Genomic DNA, 23782 nt, shown 5'->3' with positions numbered 1-23782 from the left:
ATTTTTTGTTTAAATTGTTGAAAAGTGGTGAAGAAAAAGAGAAAGAAATAAAGAAATAAAGAAATAAAGAAATAAAGAAATAAAAGCCACCGGAATATTTTTTTTTTAAAGCTTAGCGAGTATATATATACTGCAGTGTCAATTTGTTAATTAATTAATTTATTTATTTCATTTATATACTTGCATGGTGCCGACAACAAGGCAGCTCTAAAAAAAAAAAAAAAAAATTATATAAGGATTAGTCATCGATTACACATTAACTGAAAAAAAAAATTTTTTTTTCAAAACCTCCAAAAAAATTTCAAAGCTCAAATCACCAAAAGGTAAAAACCTGCCACACACACACACACAGAAAAGTTTTCAGGATTTTTCAATCTCACTGAAGTTATACATATATTTTCAAAAATGGCCAAGGACAAATCATCAAAAAAGGAATCTAAGGTGTCTAAGGAGACTAAGGAGACTAAGGAAGTCACCAGTACCGAAATCGACAACTACGAAAAGCGCATGCCCGCGCTGCTCCCCTTTGCATCACCGCTAGCACCAAAGAAACTCAACAAAAAGATTCTTAAGACCGTTAAGAAGGCATCCAAGGCTAAGCACGTTCGTCGTGGTGTTAAGGAGGTTGTTAAGGCTTTACGCAAGGGTGAAAAGGGCATCGTTGTTGTTGCCGGTGATATCTCCCCTCCCGATGTCATTTCGCATCTGCCTGTTCTTTGCGAAGACTTTAAAGTCCCATACGTCTTCATCCCCTCTAAGGAGGACCTGGGCTCTGCCGGTGCTACTAAGCGACCAACATCTTGTGTCATGGTTGTTCCTGGTGGTTCCAAGAAGAAGGCTGACGACGCGTCAAAGACTGAAGAATACAGAGAAGGCTTTGATCAAATTGTCAAGGAGGTCGAGACTATTGCTTAAACAAAACAAAACAAAACAAAAAACATCCTTTTATGATCCCACTACACACACACACCCACACACACCCTAAAAAAAGAATCTTCTTTAACTGCATAGATAGAAATGACTGTGTTTACGAATTATTAATGAATTGTGAAATTAAATAAAAAAAATAGTAAAAAAATAGTAAAATCTTTTAAAATGAAACAAAAGGCATATAAGACATTCTAAATCTACAGCTGAGCCTTAACCCAACCTTCAAGGCCACCTTTAACAATAATCTCTTGAAGATTCTTGCCAAGTTCACCAACTTTTTGTGTCAGAACAACTGGTCCATTCTGGCCATCGGTAACAGTCACAGTAGAGCTCTTAACGTCCCACTTGATGAACCAACCAGTTCTCTGGGTAACATCCTTGTTCTCGCCATACTTCTCTCTAAGCATGTTAATAAGAGCAGGAATTTCCAATGTCAGCAGAGCATTATTGATACTGTTTCTGCTAAAAATGTTACCAAAGGAACCAGCAACAACCAGTTGGATTCCACGGGCCAAAATGCATGTAGCGGCCTGTTCACGACTCGAGCCTGTGCCAAAGTTGAAACCACTGATGATAACATCACCAGCATGGGTCTTGGAACCAAAATCAGGATCGTAGTTCTCCATGCACACCTGGGCCATCTTCTCTTTAGGAACATCATCTTCATATGTATACTTGCCCGGGTAAATGGCATCAGTATTAATGTTGTCTGCATCACACAAAACGAGCTCTCCTTCGATAACTTCGGGGAAACCCTCAAGAATGCTTCCAGAAGAAGTTTCAGGAGCAGAAACCTCGGCAGGAGCAGCAGAGGCATCGGCAGCAGGATACTCGATAGAGTGCTTGATGCCACCAGCATTAGCAGGTGCTTTACCATCAATCTCCTCGGGGAAACCAATTTTACCGAGAACAGCAGAAGCAGCGACAACCTCAGGAGAGGCAAGGTAAGCAAGAGCATCACGGGAACCCATTCTACCCTTGAAGTTACGGTTAGTGGCGGAAATACCAACCTCACCATCCTTCAAAAGACCAGCACCAAGGCCAATGCAGGGTCCGCAGCCAGCGGGAAGAGGAATGGCACCAGCTTCTAACAGAGTCTTCCATGCACCATTCTTCTCAGCATCCTTTTGCACAACGCTGGAGGCAGCACCAACGTAGAATTCAACGCCATCAGCGACCTTGCGACCCTTAATAACCTTGGCTGCAGCCTCGATATCAGAAAGTCTCGAATTAGTGCACGAAACAAGGTAAGCCTTTTGAATTGGGATGTTCTTAGCAGAAAGCTCAGCAAGAGATGTGGAAACCTTGACAGAGTTAGGACCAGAAACAATGGGAGAAACTGTGCTCAGGTCGAGAGTAAGCTTCTTAGCGTACTTGGCATCAACATCAGCGTGAATTTGAGCCTTTTGGAAAGCCTCAACAGTCTCAGCGTTAACGCGGGGGTGGGGCTGGGGGAGAACCAACAACCGGTTCTTGTACCAGTTAATAAGAACATTGTCAACAGGGAAAAGACCACTAAGGGCACCCCATTCAGTTGTCATGTTTGCGATAGTAAGACGCTCATCGACAGAAAGGTGCTCAAGACCATCACCGACAAACTCAATGGCATGATTCAGAACCTCGTCATTGTTAAAGATGCCGCACAAAGCAACAATAACGTCTTTACCGGAAGCACCAGCAGGCAGCTTACCTTGGAGTTCGACCTTGGCCACAGGTGGGACCTGCCACCAAGTCTGGCCAGTAGCCCAGACCGACGCAGCGTCCGTGCGGACAATTGGGGTACCAAGGCAACCAACACCACCATAAGTGTTAGAGTGTGAATCAGAAGCAACTGTCAGGTTATAGGGGAAAGCATAGCCTTCCTCAACCATGATTTGATGGCCGATACCTCTGCCGGCAGGGTAAAAGTCGAGGCCTTGCTTCTTAGCAAAGTTCTCAATATTTCGGTACTTTTCAAGATTCTTTTCGCTCTTGTTTTGAACGTCGTGATCCAGGGTCAAAACAACCTGGTTAGTGTCCTTAACACGGGTGGCACCCAATCCCATAAACTTGGTGGCAACGGGCCACGAGTTATCATGGGTCATGCAGTGAGAGGGCTGGACCGAAACGTAGTCGCCAGACTGGACCTTCTTGCCTGGAGCCAGACCAACTGCATACTTCTGTACAATTTTCTCGGTAAGATTCTGAGGAATACCGGCGGCCGTGGCAAGCGTTCGGCGGGTAATCATGGATCGAGCAAAGCTCTGTAATCTGATTGAGGATATCATTATTTCTGTTCTAATCAAACTTTTGTAAAATGAAAAGATAGAATAATTGTTTTTTTTTTTTAATATATTTTTAATATTTTTTTTTTCTAGAATGCGGAGAAGAGCTTTCAAAAGGACTTTTGACTCATTTGAAAAAAAATTTTCAGTACAGCTTAGAAACTTGGGAGCAACGATTGGTCTAGAACATTCCCTATATATTACAACAGTTTCTTTCGGCCCCGATATCGCTCACGTGATTAAACTTTTCTTTGAGGTGTTGCAAATAATTTTTTTTTTTTTTCTGAGAGCTACCAAAAAAACCTTTTTTAATTAATTTACAATAAATACATTTTAAACGACTATAAACCATTCAATATGAGCCACCAAAACAACCCCGGGTCTATTAATGACCCGGCTTTGGACTCTGCTACACTCCCATACAGTAAGTAGATTACTGTTGTTTTCTCTAAAGTGGTTTGTTACTAAAAACAATTAACATTCAGTCCACAGTCTTTTTACATCTATGGCCTCGTCTTCCGTAAATATCGTGGTTGGCTCTCCATTATCAAACTATGAAACAGGTATGTTGTCACATCCATAAGAATCTAAATCAAACTAATAAAATAAGAAATTCCATTGGCTTTGTTTGAGCACGGATATACTTCTAAAAATCAATCGATTCTTGTTAGTAACCCACGCGAAGATTGTGTGAAAACTACTGCCGCACGGGCTGTACGCAGTTATTTAAGTAGCTCAAATGGTCAATCGTCCTACACGTCGCCAGGCTTAGGCCACTTGGTAGGCTTTTCTCTTCCATTTCTTTCGGCTACCAGCACTGCAACTCGTATTGAATATGTGTCTTCTGATATCATGATGCAAGAAACCACAATCGACCCATTACTTTCAAACAGAAGAGTCCTGGTAGTTGACGGTATTCATTTAAGAGAAACATGGACAGATGTAGCTCTAGGATTACTGCAAAGCATTATTCATTATCGGCAAAAAAACATAGTTAAACGAGAACATAATTTATCCGATTTTAATCTTATTCTTTGCATATCACCCACCTGTCCACAATTGATTGACATTCTGTGGGAATTTTTCACAATTAATGGATCGCAAAAACCTTCAATTACTATTCTAAACGATTTAACTTTAAGTGTCCTGCCATCTGAAGTCTACCACCTTAATACGCCTATATCAAATTATTTGGACAAGTGCTTAGACGTCTTATTGACTGTTTTTTCCCAAGACTATTTTTCATTAAACAAAAAGGCTGATTTTCAAGAAACTGGCCGTGATATTATTGTATTTGTTCCCACTCGACGTGATGTTAAAAATTTAGTAAGGCTAGCATCTAACGAACTTCCACATCGACTACGAGAAAACTTATCCCTCCACCATTCTAATGTTATAGTTTTGCCTTGTCATGAAAAGCTTAGTGTCTCCGAAAAGCAGGATCTTTACAACACTGAATACTTTTCTGATAACGAGAATAATACCATTACTTGGCGCGTTATTGTTGCAACAAACTCAGCTGAAAATGACTATGCCTTATTGGCTTCTCGCAGAATCACCTGCGTTATAGACACCGGGTTAGACTCTGTCGACATTTCTAGCTCAGGTGCAGCGATTCGCACAAGACCAATATCTAAATCAAAGGCCGAAATACGAAGAAGTATGGCAGGCTCTGGAATTAAAGGCATTGGAAAGTGTTTTAGACTATATCGCAAAGAATACTTTACCCAAATTATGCCTTTAAATGATGACCCACAACTCATGACTCTCATGTCTGTAACAGGAGCTTCAAGTTCGGCAACAGATATAAATGGACTTTTAGAAACAGTTATATTAAGGCTATTCTCTCTTCAAATCAAAAGCTTAACCACCGAAGTAAATTTTATTCCACCAATAACGCTATCTTCCAATCTCTTACAAAGCTATTCCTCTACAAGCAATATCTCACACAAAGATTCGGTTTCTAAAGGTATCGACAAATCTCTTTTAAATCTATTTTATGCTGGATGCATAGATTCTAAATCTAGACTCACAAACATCGGACAATTAGTGGCGCAATTTGGATCTGTGCCTATTTCCTTTGCGAGAGCAATCATTGCATCTTCTGGAATCGATGATCTCGATGATTTGTGTGGAGGATGTTTGTATGAAATGGTAACAATCACAGCAATCTACCTAGCTGGAGGTCTCACTAAAACATTTGTTGAACCTTCCTCTTCTTCTTTTGCATCAGATTCTGTTTCTCAATCAAGTGCCGCTGCAGCTGCACGTTTAGAGTTTCAAGCTATAGAGGGGGACGCTATTACCTTATTAAATGTATTTGAAGCGTACTTACAACGGGCGCATCCCCCAAATCTGGGTAAAAATAGCAATCTGCCTAATGTTCCTCGTTGGGCAGCCGATAAATTTCTCAACTACCAAACTCTTTTACGAGCAGAAGGAATCCGCACTCAGCTGGTCTCCGATGCCGAGCGAATTGGTCTCACTAAATCTAATATTTTGGCAAAAAATAAGAACCAATTGCCCCTTGTGGAAAAAATATGTCGGTCTCTGTGTAAAGGGTTTTTCATGAACGCCGCAAAAAGAACATATGTCAGCACAGATGTCGATCTGGAAAACATCACTAACCAGAGCAGACGCCGTAATGATTCGGGTATTCGATACGAGCTTATTAACGCATCATCTACGATCCTAGGAAATCAAGCCAAAAACGGGGGTGGAGAAGATACTATATCTGTCAGAGCACATGGTTTAAGTGTTGGAAGTATGTCTGAGTTTGCACAGCGTGCAGATACACGGCAACTTTTTGGACATCTAGATTCACCAGAATCAGAATTTGGCTGCCCTTGGGTTGTATACACTGGCATGTCTGAATATGGTCAGGGAGAATGGTACCTTGAAAGCATCATACCCGTACGCCGAGAATGGCTTGTTAATTCTAGGTATTATAAAGAAGTTCGGCCTACTTGAAAAAATACCTGGTTATGTGTGAGAATTGCAGTTTGAAATTCCATTTGTTATTGTGATTTTTTGATTAAAAATAGAAGAGTAGTGATATATCTCTTGGTACTTGTGAGTCGTGGGGTCAGCAAGTTTGAAATGGTCACAAGCATGAATGTCATGTCATTTCATCATATATATGATCAATATATTGAAAAATTTATATATATATATAAATAAATTATAATATATATATATATATATATATTATATCCTGTTAAAAAAATACCAATTACCACAAAAGATAGGAAATATATTGAAATTCTGGATTTTTTTAAAAAATTTACTTTTGTCTTCTCATAAAACCCATAAATTTTGTTCCCAAATTTTGTGAATAGATTTACAAGCCTCAGACGAAATATTGGAAAATAACTCATCTATCTTCACGGTCAGGATTTAGTGTTAAAAATGATTCATTATTCAATTTATATCTTAATTAATAGAATTTTGCTGACCATATTTTATATGCATCCGGTTACTTTAACTTAACCCAAACCTTGTAATTTGTCCGAGCTTTAAATCACGATTAAACGGGGAATAAATATTACCATGCTGAGTAATAAGTTTATTGACTACTTTTTATAAAGTTATTTTATTTGCCTTTTTTCATTTCAAGGAGTCAAGAAAGCAATTTTTCTCTAGCTAATGGCATCCAAAAGACATAGAAACTTATTTTTTTTTTTTTTGAATAAAAAAGAGAGTGAAACATATGATCATTCATTGTCTTCAAAGCCAAGGCAGATTGCATCACATTGAAATTTGTTTTTGTCGCACTTTTTTTTAACTGAATTAAATTTATTCAACTTTATCGCAGTTCAAGGCTGAATAGTTTGAAAAATCTTAATAAAATTTAATTTTGAGGTTAACTCTAAATTACCCTCAGAAATGACTATTCCCATTAACTTGTTAATTCAAAATGATTTTATTTTTTTTCAATTATGTATTCAAGATAAATATAATAAATAATAGAAGCCATTAATCATAAATGGCCTATGTTGTTAAATGTCAAATTTAATACCAATAGTAAAGTCCTTAAGATCTCTTGTTGCTAACAGCTGAGCCGGAACCACTGCCAGTGCCTGCACCAGAGCCAGTGCCAGTGCCAGAACTCTTATCTGTAGAAGAGCCGGTACCAGTGCCAGTACCAGTGCCTGAACCTGAACCTGAAGCAGCAGTTGCACCGTTGGCACCAGCAGCAGTGGCAGCAGCAGCACCAGAACCAGAGCCAGAGCCAGCGCCAGCGCCAGCACCTGAACCAGTACCATCACCATTGCTGCCAGTTCCGGTACCAGTACCAGTACCAGTACCAGAGCCACCGCCAGAAGCTGAAACAGTAACACCACCAGAAGTAGCAGAACCCGAGCCAGAACCAGAACCGGTACCGGTACCTGTACCTGTACCAGTGCCAGAGGAGTTAGAATCAGTACCACCATAACCGGAGCCAGAACCAGAACCGGAACCAGAACCAGAACCTGAGGCAGAAACAGATGCACTACCAGTCTTAGAAGTGTCAGGAGCAGCGCTGGAGCTGGTTCCAGCATTGCCAGTACCGGTGCCAGTACCGGTGCCAGAAGCAGTACCAGAGCCTTGAGATCCAGCACCAGTGCTGGTGCCAGTACCAGTAGCAGCACCAGATCCAGAGCCAGATCCAGAGGCATTAGCACTGGAACCATTTGAATCAGAAGAAGTCTTACCGTTACCAGTACCCTCACCATTTGCAGTAGAGTTACCAGCACCAGTACCAGAGCTTCCAGAGCCATTACCAGTACCAGTACCAGAGCCATTAGTGTTGGTAGTGCCACCGCCAGAAGCAGATGCGCCAGGAGTAGAAATAGCAGCGTTTACATTACTGTTACCGTTACCAGTTCCAGTACCCGTGCCAACACCTGCAGTTCCGGAGGCACTGCCACCGTTGCCTTGCCCAGAAGCGTCAGCATTACTCTGAGAGTTCCCTTCAGCAGAGGCAGATCCGTTGCCAGCACTGGTAGAGCCACCACCGGTACCTTTGCCGGAACCCTGGCCTTGACCAGTTCCGTTGTTGGTGCTAGAGGTAGGAGAAGCAGTGGCAGAACTGGAAGAAGTAGGGGTGGAAGAGGAAGTAGTAGTGGGGGCAGCACTGGATGAAGAAGTAGTGGTTGGAGCAGCGCTGGAAGTCGTGGTACGAGAAGCACTCGAAGTCGTGGTACAAGAAGTACTAGAAGTCGTGGTTGGAGCAGCACTGGAAGAAGAAGTAGTGGTACGAGAAGCACTTGAAGTCGTGGTAGGAGCAGCACTTGAAGTCGTGGTAGGAGCAGCGCTGGAAGAAGAAGTAGTGGTTGGAGCAGCGCTGGAAGAAGAAGTAGTGGTTGGAGCAGCGCTGGAAGAAGAAGTAGTGGTTGGAACAGCGCTAGATGAAGAAGTAGTGGTTGGAGCAGCGCTGGAAGAAGAAGTGGTTGGAACAGCACTGGAAGTAGAAGTAGTGGTTGGAGCAGCGCTGGAAGTAGAAGTAGTGGTTGGAGCAGCGCTGGAAGTAGAAGTAGTGGTTGGAGCAGAGCTGGAAGTAGTGGTACGAGAAGCACTTGAAGTCGTGGTTGGAGCGGCGCTAGATGAAGAAGTAGTGGTAGGAGCAGCGCTGGAAGTAGTGGTTGGAGCAGCGCTAGATGAAGAAGTAGTCGTTGGAGCAGCGCTAGATGAAGAAGTAGTCGTTGGAGCAGCACTGGAAGAAGAAGTAGTGGTTGGAGCAGCACTGGAAGTAGAAGTAGTGGTTGGAGCAGCACTGGAAGAAGAAGTAGTGGTACGAGAAGCACTTGAAGTAGTGGTTGGAGCGGCGCTAGATGAAGAAGTAGTGGTAGGAGCAGCGCTAGATGAAGAAGTAGTGGTAGGAGCAGCGCTAGATGAAGAAGTAGTGGTAGGAGCAGCGCTAGATGAAGAGGTGGTGGTAGGAGCAGCGCTGGAAGAAGAAGTGGTTGGAACAGCACTGGAAGTAGAAGTAGTGGTTGGAGCAGCGCTGGAAGTCGTGGTACGAGAAGCACTCGAAGTCGTGGTACAAGAAGTACTAGAAGTCGTGGTTGGAGCAGCACTGGAAGAAGAAGTAGTGGTACGAGAAGCACTTGAAGTCGTGGTTGGAGCAGCGCTAGAAGTGGTAGTAGATCCAGATCCAGATCCGCTAGCATTACCGCCAGTGCCAGAACCACCAGAGCCTCCAGTACCAGAGCCTCCAGAGCCACCAGTTCCAGAGCCGCCAGTAGATCCGGAACCAGATGCATTACCGCCGGTACCAGAGCCACCAGATCCACCAGTACCGGAGCCGCCAGCACCACCAGTACCAGAACCGCCAGTGTTTCCAGAAGAAGAATTGTTGGAGCTGGAGCCACTGTTGGTTTTGCCTGAGTTAGACCATTTTCCCTTAGACTTACTAGTGCTGGTTGGAGCTGCAGAACTAGAAGAAGTTGTAGAAGCTGCTGTAGCACTGCTTGAGCTAGAAATGGTTGAAGTTACTGTAGGACCAGCTGTGGTAACAGTAACGACAGCCTCACCACCTGAAGCATTACCGCCAGTACCGGAACCACCAGATCCACCAGTACCAGAGCCTCCAGAACCACCAGTTCCAGAGCCACCAGTAGATCCGGAACCAGAAGCACTACCACCAGTGCCAGATCCACCAGATCCACCAGTACCGGAACCGCCAGCACCACCAGTACCAGATCCACCAGTAGATCCAGAACCAGAAGCATTACCTCCAGTACCAGATCCACCAGAACCGCCGGTACCAGATCCACCAGCACCACCACTACCAGATCCACCTGTAGCACCAGAACTTGTACTCTTCAATCCTCTCTCAACAATGTAGGATCTCACTTTTGAGGCTTCAGGACCAGCCTTGGCCTCAGCAAAAGCAACCGCCGCAGCTTCGGGCTCAGCAATTGGAGCTGCGACTGCAGTAGCAATGAATGCAGCATAAAGAGATTTAGAAATTTTCATTTTTGTTGGAAAACTGTTTAGTCAAAATGAATGTGATAATTCAGTATGAGTTGAAGGAATGAATAAATAAATAAATAAAAATAGAGTGTGAGAAATGAATGAATAAAATGCGAATGATAATCTAACAATAAAGATTTGGTTTTATTGCTTGTGATAAAGAATAAAAAAAAAAACAGAATTACCAGAAATTAGTCTTGGTTTATATAGAAATTGAGAAACTAAATTAACTTCTCGTTTTTGAGCATAAAAATTTCAATACAATGTGAATATATGATTATATTTTGTGAGGGCCCCTGTATTCGATCTTGTTTTTTTTCTTGTTTTTTTCATAAGTAAAAGCGGTGAAACGGCTTTTTTTGGAACGGATTATTTTGAGAAAGTTTGAAAAGATCCCAAAGCAAATCATAGCAAATCTTAATTACAAAGTTTAAATTTAAGGTTATCACTAAATATCATTTATGAAAAGGTACCAATCTCATCGAATTTTGGTATGTCTCAGGTAAAATCCAAAGCATAAGAGGCCCTGGAATTATAAGGTACAATAGTTATTTTTCCCTGTCATTGGGCATAATAAGTTTAGTCTAAGATTTTTAAAAACATTGAGAGACCCTTGTCCGCAAAAAAGTTAATACAGAACAACATGAGGAAATGTTCAGTAATAACTTGGCATTAGTGAATTTACCATTGTTCTTTCATAAGAAGTCACTTATTTTTTACTAAACACTAATGAAATTTTGTTAATTAAGTAACTTCAAAATTAATCTTAGAGAAGTATAATTTTGAAAAAAAATAGTTGCAAAGTTATTTATTTCAAAACGTAATTTTTAAATTGTTGTTATCTGAAAAAATCAGAGCAAAAAATATCTTGTCCATCTATTGTTTGTATATTGTACCATATTAAAAAAGGGTTACTTGTTTTTAAAAACCTGGGACTTAAGTAGGTCTATAATTGAGTTTTCTATGTGTTTAGTTGTTTGGTAAAAGCATGAAACATGGATAGTATTTGTTTCCAATAAAAAAATCCCTTAACATTCATTAAAAAATTTCTTGAAACTAAAATGAATTTAAAAAATTGATGTCATTGATTATAATCAATGAAGTCATAATTATGACTTTAGAGATATTTGTGTTGTCTTGTAAAAAGTATAGCTTATGCGATAAAAATATGAATATTCATAAAAAAATATTTTAATCACACAAGATCTGATTCACTGTCTCATAGAATAATTGTAAATTTCAATACCGTACTGTAAAAATTATGTTACAAATATTTTGTAAAATGAGGTGGTAAGAATAATAAAAGACTTTTGAATATCAATATAATTTTTTTGTATATTGAACTAAATATTTATTCAATCTTCCCAAGTATTATTCTAAAAAGTATCTTTTTTAATCATATCAAAAAATATGCCACAATTTAAAAAATAAATATAATTATTATATTCTATATATATTTTACTTTAATTTTTCAAAAAACTGTTTAAGTATTTAAGCTAGTTTTTCAACAGTCAAATTTGTGGTTTCTTTATGAAAAATGTCAGATATGGCTTTTCAATTCCAAATTTTTAAAAAATATTAAGATTGGGGTTTATAACTTGACTTTTTTATTTATAACCAGTTACTAGAACTAGAAATATTTTTAGTCTTAATGAAAAAAAGCTATAATGTTACATTTTAAGGTCATGTCAACGAAAAATTGCAAAATATTAGCTTAAAAAATCATGGTTACGACGACGACATTGGTTCAATAGAAATCAATCATCTGAATTTTCCCCTTTGACCATCTTTTAGTATGCTGAATCTATCAAAAATATGTTACTGGTTTTGCTGTAACAAGTAAAAATAAAAGTTTCTAAAGCGCAATAATGAAAGTGCTTTTGGTTCAATTTTACCAAATCATTCTTGATTAAGCTTTAAATATTCTTTCTATAATAAATTCATTACAAATGAACTTTTTCGTTTAAAAAAAGCACCACAGTTAATGGAAAATTATAATTAACTATTATTCAATGTTGATTAAAATTTCATTAAGTTTTCAAGTCTGAAATATGAAATATGAAATATGAAATTTGTAGAGTGATTCAATCTTAGGAGTAATAGTGTTTTTTATAATATTAAATAAATGGTCTTTCACTCTAAAAATTTTAAAAGCAAGTGAGCGATCCGAGATTGTAAATACTGAAAACTTTTTTTTTTAAGTTTCAGTTAAATATATAATATATTCCGTGTATAGATATTGTATCAAGTATAACTATTAATTGGTAGATATTTTAAATCTTATTTTACAAATAAAATAAATGTATATTTTATATCCTAATATTAATATGAATAGATACTTTCGGGTGATACAGTATTGAGTGAGAAAATGATGTGAATATAAAAGTAAATATCATATCATCTTTGTTCATTTCTTAACTTATGACTCTTTTTCCTTTTTTCAAAGTTTAAGACCCCCAAGTTTAACGCTTTATTTTTCAAAACCCACTATAGAACATTATTTATTTGAAATTAAAAGGTTATCTTTTATTTTTTATATAAATGAAAGAAAGGATTTATTGTGACAAATTTGGTTTACATTTTAACATTGTTGTTCTAGTCCTTTTTTAATTTGAAATAACACATCTTAATTATAAAAAAATAAGTTTGAAATAAAAATTTAAAATTTCTGCTCTTTCTAAAACAAGCTTTAAACTTTTTTAAGTCTAAATTTAAATAAAAACAATCGACGACCGTTTGTAAAAAGAAATTCCGCTAATTATAACTGAATCTAACAAAAGTTTTAAATGTTGTGGTCGTGCAGTTCTGTCTGTATTTTTGAACTCAAGATGAGCTAGATATATCTTCAAGTTGCGTGATTACATTACAGGAATATCAACAATTTGTTTAAAGGCAATTAATTTTATCATGACATTGAAAGTCTGATAAAACTTTTTTGGTTTCTTAATGTTTATTTGAAATCCAGCTTAACTGGGCCAAATTGAAGTTATCAAGAAAATGTAATAATTTTAAAAAATAAAATCAAAATATAAAAAATATATATATTTCACGTTAAGTTTTTTACAATATTGTAATATTAGTAAATATATTTAATCCCATTTTTAATCCAATGCCTTTTAAAGTATTAACATTAAAAGCAACATTAGTGCTTACTAAAACAATATTCTGTTAAAAAAAAGCCATTTTTTTAAAGTGGAATACATTTTCAACTTTAAATGATCGAATCCGTCATTATCACATTCCTTTTTTTAAAAAAATGTCATTTTATAATTAATCGTTTGAATATATGGCTGTAGAAAGATGATTTCGCTATTCATATACCAAAAAAATAGTTCCTTTTTTTTTATGAAAGTGTCTTTTTTTTTTTGAGATTTCTGGATTTTAATTTAATCTGCAAAAAAAATCGAAGCTTAATATTTATTGATTAAATTCATAATGATTTTTTATCATTTATCATTTTTTGTTTTTATATTTTGATTTCTATTTTTAAAATCAATCTTTAGAGTATATTAGGATTAATTATTAAATACAGGAATTGTATCATTCAAGTGTTTAAATAGCATGTGCCTATATTGTTTGGGATAATAGAAATTAGAAGATCTAGTTATAAATAGGTTCTGGTTTTAAAAAAATTATCTATTACAGTTAACCTTTGTAGGGATTGAGCTTGGGAAAAATAGAACGTTTCCTTTTTTTTTGAACAGCAATAGCAATCTTTGGCTCAAAAATTAAATTATTTTTAAGAGCTTTATTTACGACTGTTTTTTATGATAAAATGATTAGAATTCGATTAAAAAAATTATGATTAGAGATCTTTTTAAACCCTCATTAATTAAGCCAATTTATAGTTTGTTTGAACCAACTTGGAATCAACAGTTTACCGATTCTTATCATTAAAGATTTTAGGCCTTAAAATCTATTTAAAAATAGAATATATATTAGAGATTTTAAAAAAAATTTATTATGTTGGAGCCTCGTCAATTTCATCGTTCAAGCTGATCATTTTAATTGTCACATGATTGATTGAAATCTCCTGTAATAATCCTAGTTTAAAACGAGTAAATGCCTAGCTATAAGGTTTGATAGTTAATTAATTGATCAAAAGATTTTCTTGTTCCGTTTTTGTAACATGGTGGAATTTTGCATTACTTTTTGGTCATTTATCCATGTTGATCGTGATTGAATTTTGGCATTGCATTTACCCTACATGTGCCTTGTTTTTTTTATATACCAATGAAGAAAAAGTATCTATAGATACTTTATAAAAAAAAATACAATATATATTGTATTTTTTCATTTGTTAAACTATAATATGTGCATCTTCTGTGCATACCTTACAAAAAACACCTTTGCTTTTTTTATATTTAATATAGTATAGAATGGCTGTCATTGTTTTTAAAAAAAAACTGATCATTTAATTTCTAAAATTTTTTGATTTAAACAAAACACAAATTTCTTTCTGAGCCTAGGTCTTAATAATTTGCTAGCATAGTTTCCGCTTTTTTTCTGTTATTTGATAATAAAGTTGAAGGTCTCTTAAGTTAAAAGTTATTCAAAAACTCTTTAAAGAATTGTAAAATATATGTGGATACGACTATAATTTAATCGTAGCTTTTTAAGTTTATTGCTTTTCACGATAATATTTATGTTTCGATATAAAAGCTTAATTATTTAAAGGACATGGTCCGGCCAGCCAAAGAAGTTGTTTCTGTTTGAACATATTCTTCCTCATTCTGATCTTTTAAAGGATCAACAATTGTTCTTTCAAAGCTCTTCATAGGTTTAAGACCCCATCTAGAAAGCATTTCTTTATCCTCATCCCAGCCATTGCACATTGTGGTGAGCATCTTTTTTCCAGTGAAAATTGCATTAACACCAGCCATAAAGCACATTGCTTGGTCAGTCTCTTTCATGGTATATCGTCCCGCAGCAAGTCTAATGATTGAGGAAGGCATAATCAGTCTGGCAGTTGCAGCAGTACGAAGAACAGCATCAAAAGGAAGCTTGATCTTTGCTTGTTCTTCTCCAAGCGGTGTACCCTTAATTGGTACGAGTCGGTTGATTGGCACACTTTCAGGATGCTGGGGCATATTAGAAAGAGTGTGTAAAAACCCAACATGATCCTCCTCGGATTCACCCAGACCCAGAATACCACCTGAACAAACACTAACACCTCCTTGTCTGACATTTTCTATCGTTTCCAGGCGTTCTTCGTAAGAGCGAGTACTAATTACGCTTGGATAAAATTCACGAGAAGTGTCCACGTTATGGTTATAGGCAGTCAAACCTGCTTCTTTAAGTTGTTTGACTTGTGCGTCATCGACCATACCTAAAGTGACACAACTTTCCAGACCCATATCGTTAACAGCTTTAACCATTTCAGAAATTCGCTTTAAATTTGATTTTCTGCCCTTCATATCACGCCAGGCGGCACCCATGCAAAATCGTGTACTGCCATTAGCCTTTGCTTCACGTGCTGCCTGAATGACCTCATCAACTTTGACAATTTTTTCGGCCTTAAGGCCTGTATCGTATCGGCTACTCTGTGCGCAATATTTGCAATCTTCTGAACATCCACCAGTTTTGATGTTCATCAGAGTGCAAAGCTGGACTTCTGATGGGTCGTGGAACTTTCTGTGAACCGAAGAGGCATTGTAAATAAGCTGGAGTAATGGAGTGTTGTAAATTTCTCTAATTTCTTCCCGGGTCCAATTGTGACGAGGGGCGTTTGCTGCAACGGCCTTTTCAATTACTGACTCGCCGTTAGAAGTAGCAGGTTTCGGAGGGCTAGACATAGTCGCTAAAGTTCGGCGGGAAAAAGCCGGAATACTTTTGTTAAGCTGGCTTGAAACATTTTTCAATTGAAACATGGTGTTGGTGTCTTTATAAAACAAATCAAATAATGGAGTATGTAAGAAAACTGTTATGGTGTATATTAATAAAAGTTTATAGTGAAGAAGAGAATTAAAAAAAAGAATATATAATTTTTTTTCTTTAATTCCAGTGGGAATATTCAAGTTTATATAGGAATTCTTGGGAGGGAAACAATGTCCCCCGCTTAGAAGAAGCCAAATTTGTTTGCTGAGATTGCTCAACCAATCAAATACTGTGTGAATAATTTTGTTAAAGATAAGGCCATGACTCCTGGTTGAGAGTCGCGCGAGTCACATGATGACTCACAAAAAATTCCCAATACAGAAATATTCAAAGCCTCAGATTCATTTTTAGGGTTGATCACCACCGTTACCCCGCGGGCAAGACCTCCGCCAACGCGTCATTGGCTTTGAATGTTCGGTGGAAAAGTCGGGAATTGCCCGAACTTTTTGCTTTCATTTCCCCAACAAGTTTTAAAAAGGCTTTATTGGAATGGTGGCGTGAAAAATTACAAAGATTTAATTTGATATAACAGAATTAAATGTAATAGTATAAATTTCTAAGTTTCTAAATTTCTGAAAAACTATTTTATTTAGTAGTATTAAATCCTTTTAAAAAAAAAATAAGGGCCATAAATTGAGGATATTTTGGTGAAAGCTTGTCTTTTGAGACACTTGCTTTAAAAAGTTCGTGTAATATTGGAATATGACCCCCACAAAGTTTACAATGTACAGAGAATTAAATTGAATTTTATAATTAGATATTTTATAATTAGATGATTCCTGTTACTTTTTTTTTGAGGAGTCACTAAAATTTTAAATATAAAATTAAAATAAATACCCCTTTTTATTTTTTTTTTCCAATTCAAATAGGGATGACTCATGAGTCATGATTCAATTTAACCAGTACCAATAATTATTACGTAGTTATTATGTCATTTGTTTGATTTTGTATTAACTTTATTTCATGTAATTTAAATGTTACATTACAATATTGTATAAAATATTGTAATAACATCGTGAATCATCAAGATAATCAAGAGGCTAAATTATAGTATTTTTAAAGTTAGGATTAAGCACTGCTATTAAGCTTACGCCTCTAACCTACACACACCCCTCAGTCAAGGTGTGTTTGCTGCACCCTGCCTCGTCATGTCTTCGTCAAAATGAAGCACTGAAAATACTTTAAAAGCAATATTCTATCATTTGATTTCACTTTCCCCTACTTTAGTTCTGATTTCTTTAGTCCCTGAATTAAATTTTTTTATATTCTTCTTATTTATCAAATATTTTTCTCTTTTTTTTTCAACTTTTAAATGAGTTTAGTGGTTACAAGTCAAGTTTCATTTCAAGTAGTTCTGTTTTGTTTTGACGTTGCATGTTTGATATTAGGATGGGCTGTTTTGATGTTTTTTTCCACAATCAACAACAGTGCCGCCCAAATTGCTAATGCGTTTTCATCAATCGTTGGACTATGGGACACTTTTATTGGAGAAACTAGACGCAAAGTCATTCGTGAATCAGAAGGAAAAGATCGGATTGAAGTAGGACGTGCTTTGATGTCTTCTCCAGATCCTTATTTATCACCGGAATCATCAAGACAGGGTTTATTTAATAAAAATGGCAGTTCATACCCTCCCACAACAACACCAATACTTTCTAATGAGCCATCGGTGAAACATGTCAGAAAAAGACTTCCATTTATTTTTGCGTTTTTTTTGCTTGTAATTCGATATGTTCCTGTTCCTCTACATATTGTTTTTGGTTATGCTGGTAAACCAGAGCCAGAAAATCTTTATATTCCTTTGGCAAACGCATCAAATTACTTGGATACCATTCCAAACTTTTACGATGAAAATACAACACCACTTTACAATGTTGGATCTAATTATCAAGCATCTGATGCATACGATGAATCTAAGTCATCATACCTTTTCCCTTTATTCAACTCTTCTATGCCTTGGAGTTTACAGGGCTCGACTTTTTTCAGACAAAACGGAGTTACTTGTCTTATTACCGACAGATTTGAAGAGATGATTATGCAAACTGGGTTTTTGGCTCACTATAATGCATATCCTTCTTTGCCAGTGTTGCCTATACTGAAATGTAAAGAAGATAGTTCTGGTTATTCCATGTTTGTGACTAATAGCAATTATACCGGGAACAGCACGTTATTCCAGCCATATACCACTGCAATTAAAACCGTGCTAGGAGTAGGTCAAAATGTGAGTGGTATCTCAATCGATCCAACTAACAAAAAAATAAATGTCACGACTGTTATTATTGATGACTACTCTTTTGAAAATGTGCCTGTTGTTGATAACTCGACTTTGTGGGACATGATGAATAAATCATTTCCAGTCAATGAAAGTCTTTCTGCAGAAAATGACTGGGCTGTCTATAATAAAGAAGATATAGTTTCGACAAAAAAATCTTTGGATTCAGCACTTTCACTAATGCAAAGTGACTTTGTGGATGAAATAAGTTATGTTATGTCATACAGCTATTACAATTCTTCGGCTTCATCCGACAGTGTTCGATCATTTTGCAGGACAATGTTTTCATATAATGGTGTTGGAGGCTACATTTCAGTTTCAAAGCTTTATTATAGTACTAGGCAGTTGTCATATGATATTACTAAGAATTCTGATGAGGCACAGCCTTATTTTAAGGTGCAGCAAAGTAATGACAATCCTCAGTTTTTAAATGTGCAAGTGTTAGCACTAATAACAGATATTAAGATTGGGCCAACTGTTGGAGGTGCTTTGCTTAGGAAAACCGGATATCAGGCAGATGGGCTTCAAAACGTGTTGTTTGAAGCTAATGGGAAACTGATTTATGACATCAAAGTTATTTTTGGCAGTATTTTAGGAGTAATTGGTGTTTCTTTTATTTTACTATTCATCATTTATGTTATTTGGCACGACAAGCCTAAGGGCATTCCTTTTTATTATGCCTTGCTTCACGAATACCATCAAAAAACGTCAAATATTGGGTGCGACAGAAGCATATTTGATATGGTTACACCAGCATATGAGGGTGAAGGCTATGTTGAATCTAAGTGCTTTAATCATATAGGGGTTTTGGATGAAAAATCTGTTGCACAGCCCCCTCGTGCCTCTGTTCCATACAGTGATAAGTGACTTTTGGGAAATTTGAAGAATTCACATTTTTTTATTTATTTGAAGTATTTTTATGTTTAATAGCCTTTTAATATACTTATGTTTTTTATCTTTCTTTGATATTATTTACTTATTGGTCATTGAAAACTAAGGGAACTGAAATTTTTTATAAATTAAAAAAAAACAGTATATACCATATATGATTTTGAGAGTGCTTTATTAATATTCAGCATTTCATATAGAACGCAACAGTCTGTTAAAGAAATTCTGTACTTTTAAATTTGTTTTAAAGGTTCATAATCAATAAACAAAAGTTAGATGAATATATTTCCAGACTCATTATTAAATCAAATCATAAATCTGTGCAAATTTATAAGTAGTAATTAATACACTTTTTAATTCTTGGAAATAATATTAATATTATTACCAATATTGGTAATTATGGATAACACAAGGAATGCAGAATAAGAAAAAACAAATTATGCATATAAAGACTTTTCAAGTTTACCAGTTTACTATAGTTTGTTAGTTAACCAAGTATACAATGACATCATGCTTTGATTTTGAATGATGTATCCACTCATTTTGTATTATGATTTTAATTTATCTATACTGGAAACATGAGTATGTCGATGTGTCTAAGTGAATTTTGGTTTCCAAAATCAAAAAGACTATAAATCTATAAAAATTTCACAACCGGCTTCTCGGGTACACACTTGGAGGCTGTAATAATTGAACACACTAAAAAAAATAATTTTTTCCAATTAACATTTAGATAAAAAAAATAAATGTTTTGAAAAAAAAAAAAGAAAAAAAAAAGGGTTGAAGTCCCAATTGGTATGATTTTTTTTTCTTTTTTTTTTGATACCTGTATGTTTTCCATTTGGTATATAGCCAATACCCTAAACATTAAACTATTTTACAATTATATTTAAAAAAAAAAAAAAAAAGATATTTTAGTTTAAAGTCAAATTTTTAAACTTAACTTGATGAAATAACTAAGTAGTCTTTCTTTAAGTTAATTGAACTTTTTTATTAATCTTTTTTTATAGTAACCAATTAATAGATGGAGCATCAAAAGCCATTAAATCCTATTGTTTGTTGTTTCGTGTTTGTAATAACATTGATTATAATTAATGTTAAGCTCGGCTCCGAAATGAAAATATTAACTATAAATATATATTAACTATATATATATGGATAAATATTTAAGCTAAAATTATTATTAGTTTTTTTTTCTTTTTTTTTCGATCTTGGATCTACAATAGCATTAATTTTATGTACCGGAAAGCATTCCTCGGATAATAATTGAGTTTTTTTTCAGGCAGGTCAACTTTGTGAGGGTTTTGTTGGTTAAAATGCCTTTTTCTCCCTCCAGAAACTCCTATTTTTATCATTACTATATAGGCACATTTTACAACGAAAAGAACTTTTTTTTATAAAAAGAAAAAATCAATTAATTTTTTGGCCATTTAAACAATATTATTGTTCTTTGAACATTATTTTCCTAAGAACCTGCTAAAGTTGAATAGATTTAAGTTGAGTTGAGTTAAGTTAAGTTGAGTTGAGTTGAGTTGAGTTGAGTTGAACTTATGTTGATACTGATGTTGGTGAACGGCATTAATAGAGGTCGTATTTGTTTTGCACGTGACAATAATAAAGTAGAAAGGGGATCATTTAACCCTCATTTTTGACTACCCTAAGTATTTCTTTTTATTTGTCCATATTGATCCATGTTGAGCCATTATCCTGTATCTTGGATTTTGATGTCCTTTTTTTTTTTCTTTCTTAAAATGAACTATTATTACTATATTGGTTACTCTTTTGATATCTTTTGGAATTGAAAAAAAAAAAAAAAATCCTCGGATTTTTGTTTTTGCACATGTGAATGATGAGCATTATTCATCAAAAATTCTTAGCTACGAAGAAATATTACTTTTTACACAGATTAACCTGCTGATATAGCTGCAACTTGCTTGTTTTGTATGCGCAGAAGTTCACTTCTGCATATGCTGTATATATCTCGTTATGTCAAACTACGCGATACGGTAATGCAGGTTTATTAATAAGCGAAGACAATTTATAAAAAAGTGATAGTACCATCCTATTTAATTCAGCTAATAATAATATTTTTTTTATAAATATTTAAACTTTTTCTTTTAATGAATAAATATATATATAAATATATATATTTTTTGGATTTTCGTATATGCGTAATAACCCTGTAGATCTTCAATAAGGCTTTTTACCTTTTTAACTATTTATGAACCACATTTTCCCTCTTTTTTCCTTTTTTAGTGCCATTTTCTATTCCTAAATTAGCAATACCCAGGATAATTCAATTAGTCCCACTCATAGACTAAACCATAAATTATCTCTCTTTCTTCTTCTTCTGTTCTCATTCAAGTTGAAGTTAATATCTTTTACTTAGATCTTTTTTTTTTCTTTTTACTTAAGAGACTATAAAAACCAGATAGCGCAAGGTATGGTATAATATTCAATCTAATGAATGCACAAATATTAACTTAATAATCTAGCAGTCTTTTTTTTTCTTTTTAAAAAAATGTTACCAGAATTCAAAAAAGAAAAGTCAAATCACTCTCAAAATTCATTAAAATCATCCTCCACAATTGCTGGGAAAACAGAAATGTCAATCAGCTTTGTAGATCCACTATCTAAAACTGAGCAACATTTATCTTCATCCAAATCCAAATCCAGCGGCAGGAAATTCAAAATCCCAGGAGCTGACCCAAACATTTATCATTTAGGGGTCTTCACAGCTAATCCTAACGAAGAGGTTCAAAAGTTGAAGCTTCGAACAACATATGAGCATCCTACATTAAATCAGCTACAAAAAGCAGGATATGTTAACCGGTTGATATTCAAACCTCAGCAATCATCATCTTCGGAGAGAAAGAGTTTTCGAAAAAAGTCTTCCTCATCTTCCCCTCCGGCTTTAAGTTCTAATAAAGCTCCACCTTCTTCTGCTTCTTCTTCAGCGTCTTCTGAGAGAAAAGATTTAAAGCATAGAACAACTGGATCAAGAAAAGTCAGTATTCCTTCTAGTTCAGGGAGGTCAGGATCAAATAAGTATTCATCTGAAGATGCTGCAAGTTCAACTCGAGAGCCAGTATTACACCATCAGTATCACCAACACCATCAAAATTTTTGTCATGAAATTCACCCCAAAAAAAGAAATTTGATAAGCCCTATCTGCAAAAAAGTGGCAAGTCAAACAGATGAATCGGTAAAGTGTTTGGGGGGTCCTACACCGCATAGAGTTAATACCGTTTATGTACCATCTTTGGAGTCTGGCTCATCATTTGCTTTAACCACACACAGCATACAACAACAACAGCATCAGCAACAGCATCAGCAACAGCATCAGCAACAGCATCAGCAACAGCATCAGCAACAGCATCAGCAACAGCATCAGCAACAGCATCAGCAACTACACCAACTACACCAACTACACCAACTACACCAACTACACCAACTACACCAACTACACCAACTACACCAACTACACCAACTATCGGCATACGTAGAAACAGGAATTCCATGTAATATTGTTTACAAAAGCCCACAACATCTTGGCGATGAGAAATATGCGGAGGAGGAAAAGGAGGAAGAAGAAAAATATGATACAAAAAAGGGACAACATCACCCTCAACCCCAGATGTCTCCGCTCACTAATCTACAGCCTGTTTCTAGGGTTGATCCCAATGAGAGTGACACTTACGTTGGTTTAGTCGAAACCCCGGTTTTAGTGCAAGATACAAATGGACAAATATATTCCACTGTTTTGTTCTCTAATGGGCAGCAGCAGCCATTGTATATACCCACGAGCAACAGTTGTCCCATTAATACCAGTAATAATAGGTATTTACAGCAGCAGCAGCATCATCAACAACAACAATTACAATATACTCAACCAATAATAAACCCAGGACCACCAAACCCTTACTTAGTTTATGATGGCAATAATACCCCGCAACATCAAGTTATTATTTCGAATCCAACGGAAAGAATTTACCCCGATTTTCCGGTAAATAGTAATCCATATGAGTCGTATCAAATTGAAGGCGGTCCTTACCAGATTTATTCCCAGCAAACATCTCAGCAGCAGCAACAACATTATCAACAAATTTCTGTACCCAATTACGGTTATAGTAATGGGAATATGCCTGGGACATGAAATGTAATGAAGACAAAAGAAAAAATATATATTTTTATGAAGTTTTAATTTAAAGTACAATGGTCTATTTATTTGTTTCATATTAAGTTGGAAAAAAAATGAAAAAAAAAAAAAAATATACAATTTTTTTTCTTAATTTTGGTAAGCTGCCATGTTTTTGAATGTATATATTGCCTTAACAAAGCCCAGAACCCCTCACCGCTTTAGGATCACAGAAGAAAAAAAAAATTGAAGGCAGTTGAATCAGCCACTCGCAAGCAAAAGATGGTGCAAGCACACAGATATATGGCATGTATTAAACGACATTTTATGATAACCAGATTAATGCAAGATTTAAACTTATATAGGAACAATTGGAAGAAAAGGGAGAAAAAAAATTTATAGCCCGGTTATGTACAAATATCTAAATACTTAGTTCATTCTATTTAACAGGTATTT

General features: G+C 35.7%; 7 protein-coding genes across 7 annotated transcripts; 3 read left to right on the top strand and 4 right to left on the bottom strand.

The window, feature by feature from the left end:
- Positions 1–405: 405 nt before the first annotated feature.
- On the top strand, positions 406–915 carry SAPINGB_P006011 (uncharacterized protein; the record flags this gene model as incomplete). The annotated part of the gene is made up of 1 exon (XM_032000725.1): positions 406–915. The coding sequence occupies one exon, from the start codon at positions 406–408 to the stop codon at positions 913–915; it is 510 nt and encodes a 169-aa protein (XP_031856616.1).
- A 212-nt stretch (positions 916–1127) lies between these two features.
- On the bottom strand, positions 1128–3197 carry SAPINGB_P006010 (uncharacterized protein; the record flags this gene model as incomplete). Its single annotated transcript, XM_032000724.1, has 1 exon — positions 1128–3197. The coding sequence occupies one exon, from the start codon at positions 3195–3197 to the stop codon at positions 1128–1130; it is 2070 nt and encodes a 689-aa protein (XP_031856615.1).
- A 354-nt stretch (positions 3198–3551) lies between these two features.
- SAPINGB_P006009 (uncharacterized protein) lies at positions 3552–6164 on the top strand (the record flags this gene model as incomplete). The annotated part of the gene is made up of 3 exons (XM_032000723.1): positions 3552–3618; positions 3680–3757; positions 3805–6164. The coding sequence occupies 3 exons, from the start codon at positions 3552–3554 to the stop codon at positions 6162–6164; spliced, it is 2505 nt and encodes an 834-aa protein (XP_031856614.1).
- A 1062-nt stretch (positions 6165–7226) lies between these two features.
- On the bottom strand, positions 7227–10154 carry SAPINGB_P006008 (uncharacterized protein; the record flags this gene model as incomplete). The annotated part of the gene is made up of 1 exon (XM_032000722.1): positions 7227–10154. One exon carries the CDS (start codon positions 10152–10154, stop codon positions 7227–7229), a length of 2928 nt encoding a protein of 975 aa, XP_031856613.1.
- Positions 10155–14818: 4664 nt separating this feature from the next.
- On the bottom strand, positions 14819–16021 carry SAPINGB_P006007 (uncharacterized protein; the record flags this gene model as incomplete). The annotated part of the gene is made up of 1 exon (XM_032000721.1): positions 14819–16021. The coding sequence occupies one exon, from the start codon at positions 16019–16021 to the stop codon at positions 14819–14821; it is 1203 nt and encodes a 400-aa protein (XP_031856612.1).
- A 1319-nt stretch (positions 16022–17340) lies between these two features.
- SAPINGB_P006006 (uncharacterized protein) lies at positions 17341–19167 on the top strand (the record flags this gene model as incomplete). The annotated part of the gene is made up of 1 exon (XM_032000720.1): positions 17341–19167. One exon carries the CDS (start codon positions 17341–17343, stop codon positions 19165–19167), a length of 1827 nt encoding a protein of 608 aa, XP_031856611.1.
- Positions 19168–22035: 2868 nt separating this feature from the next.
- Positions 22036–22709, bottom strand: SAPINGB_P006005 (uncharacterized protein; the record flags this gene model as incomplete). The annotated part of the gene is made up of 2 exons (XM_032000719.1): positions 22036–22181; positions 22487–22709. The coding sequence occupies 2 exons, from the start codon at positions 22707–22709 to the stop codon at positions 22036–22038; spliced, it is 369 nt and encodes a 122-aa protein (XP_031856610.1).
- Positions 22710–23782: the final 1073 nt, after the last annotated feature.

Source organism: Magnusiomyces paraingens (assembly GCF_902498895.1).
Source record: "Magnusiomyces paraingens strain CBS 517.90 genome assembly, contig: contig5, whole genome shotgun sequence".
Lineage (NCBI taxonomy): Eukaryota > Fungi > Ascomycota > Dipodascomycetes > Dipodascales > Dipodascaceae > Magnusiomyces > Magnusiomyces paraingens.
This window is presented reverse-complemented; position numbering and strand designations above follow the sequence as displayed.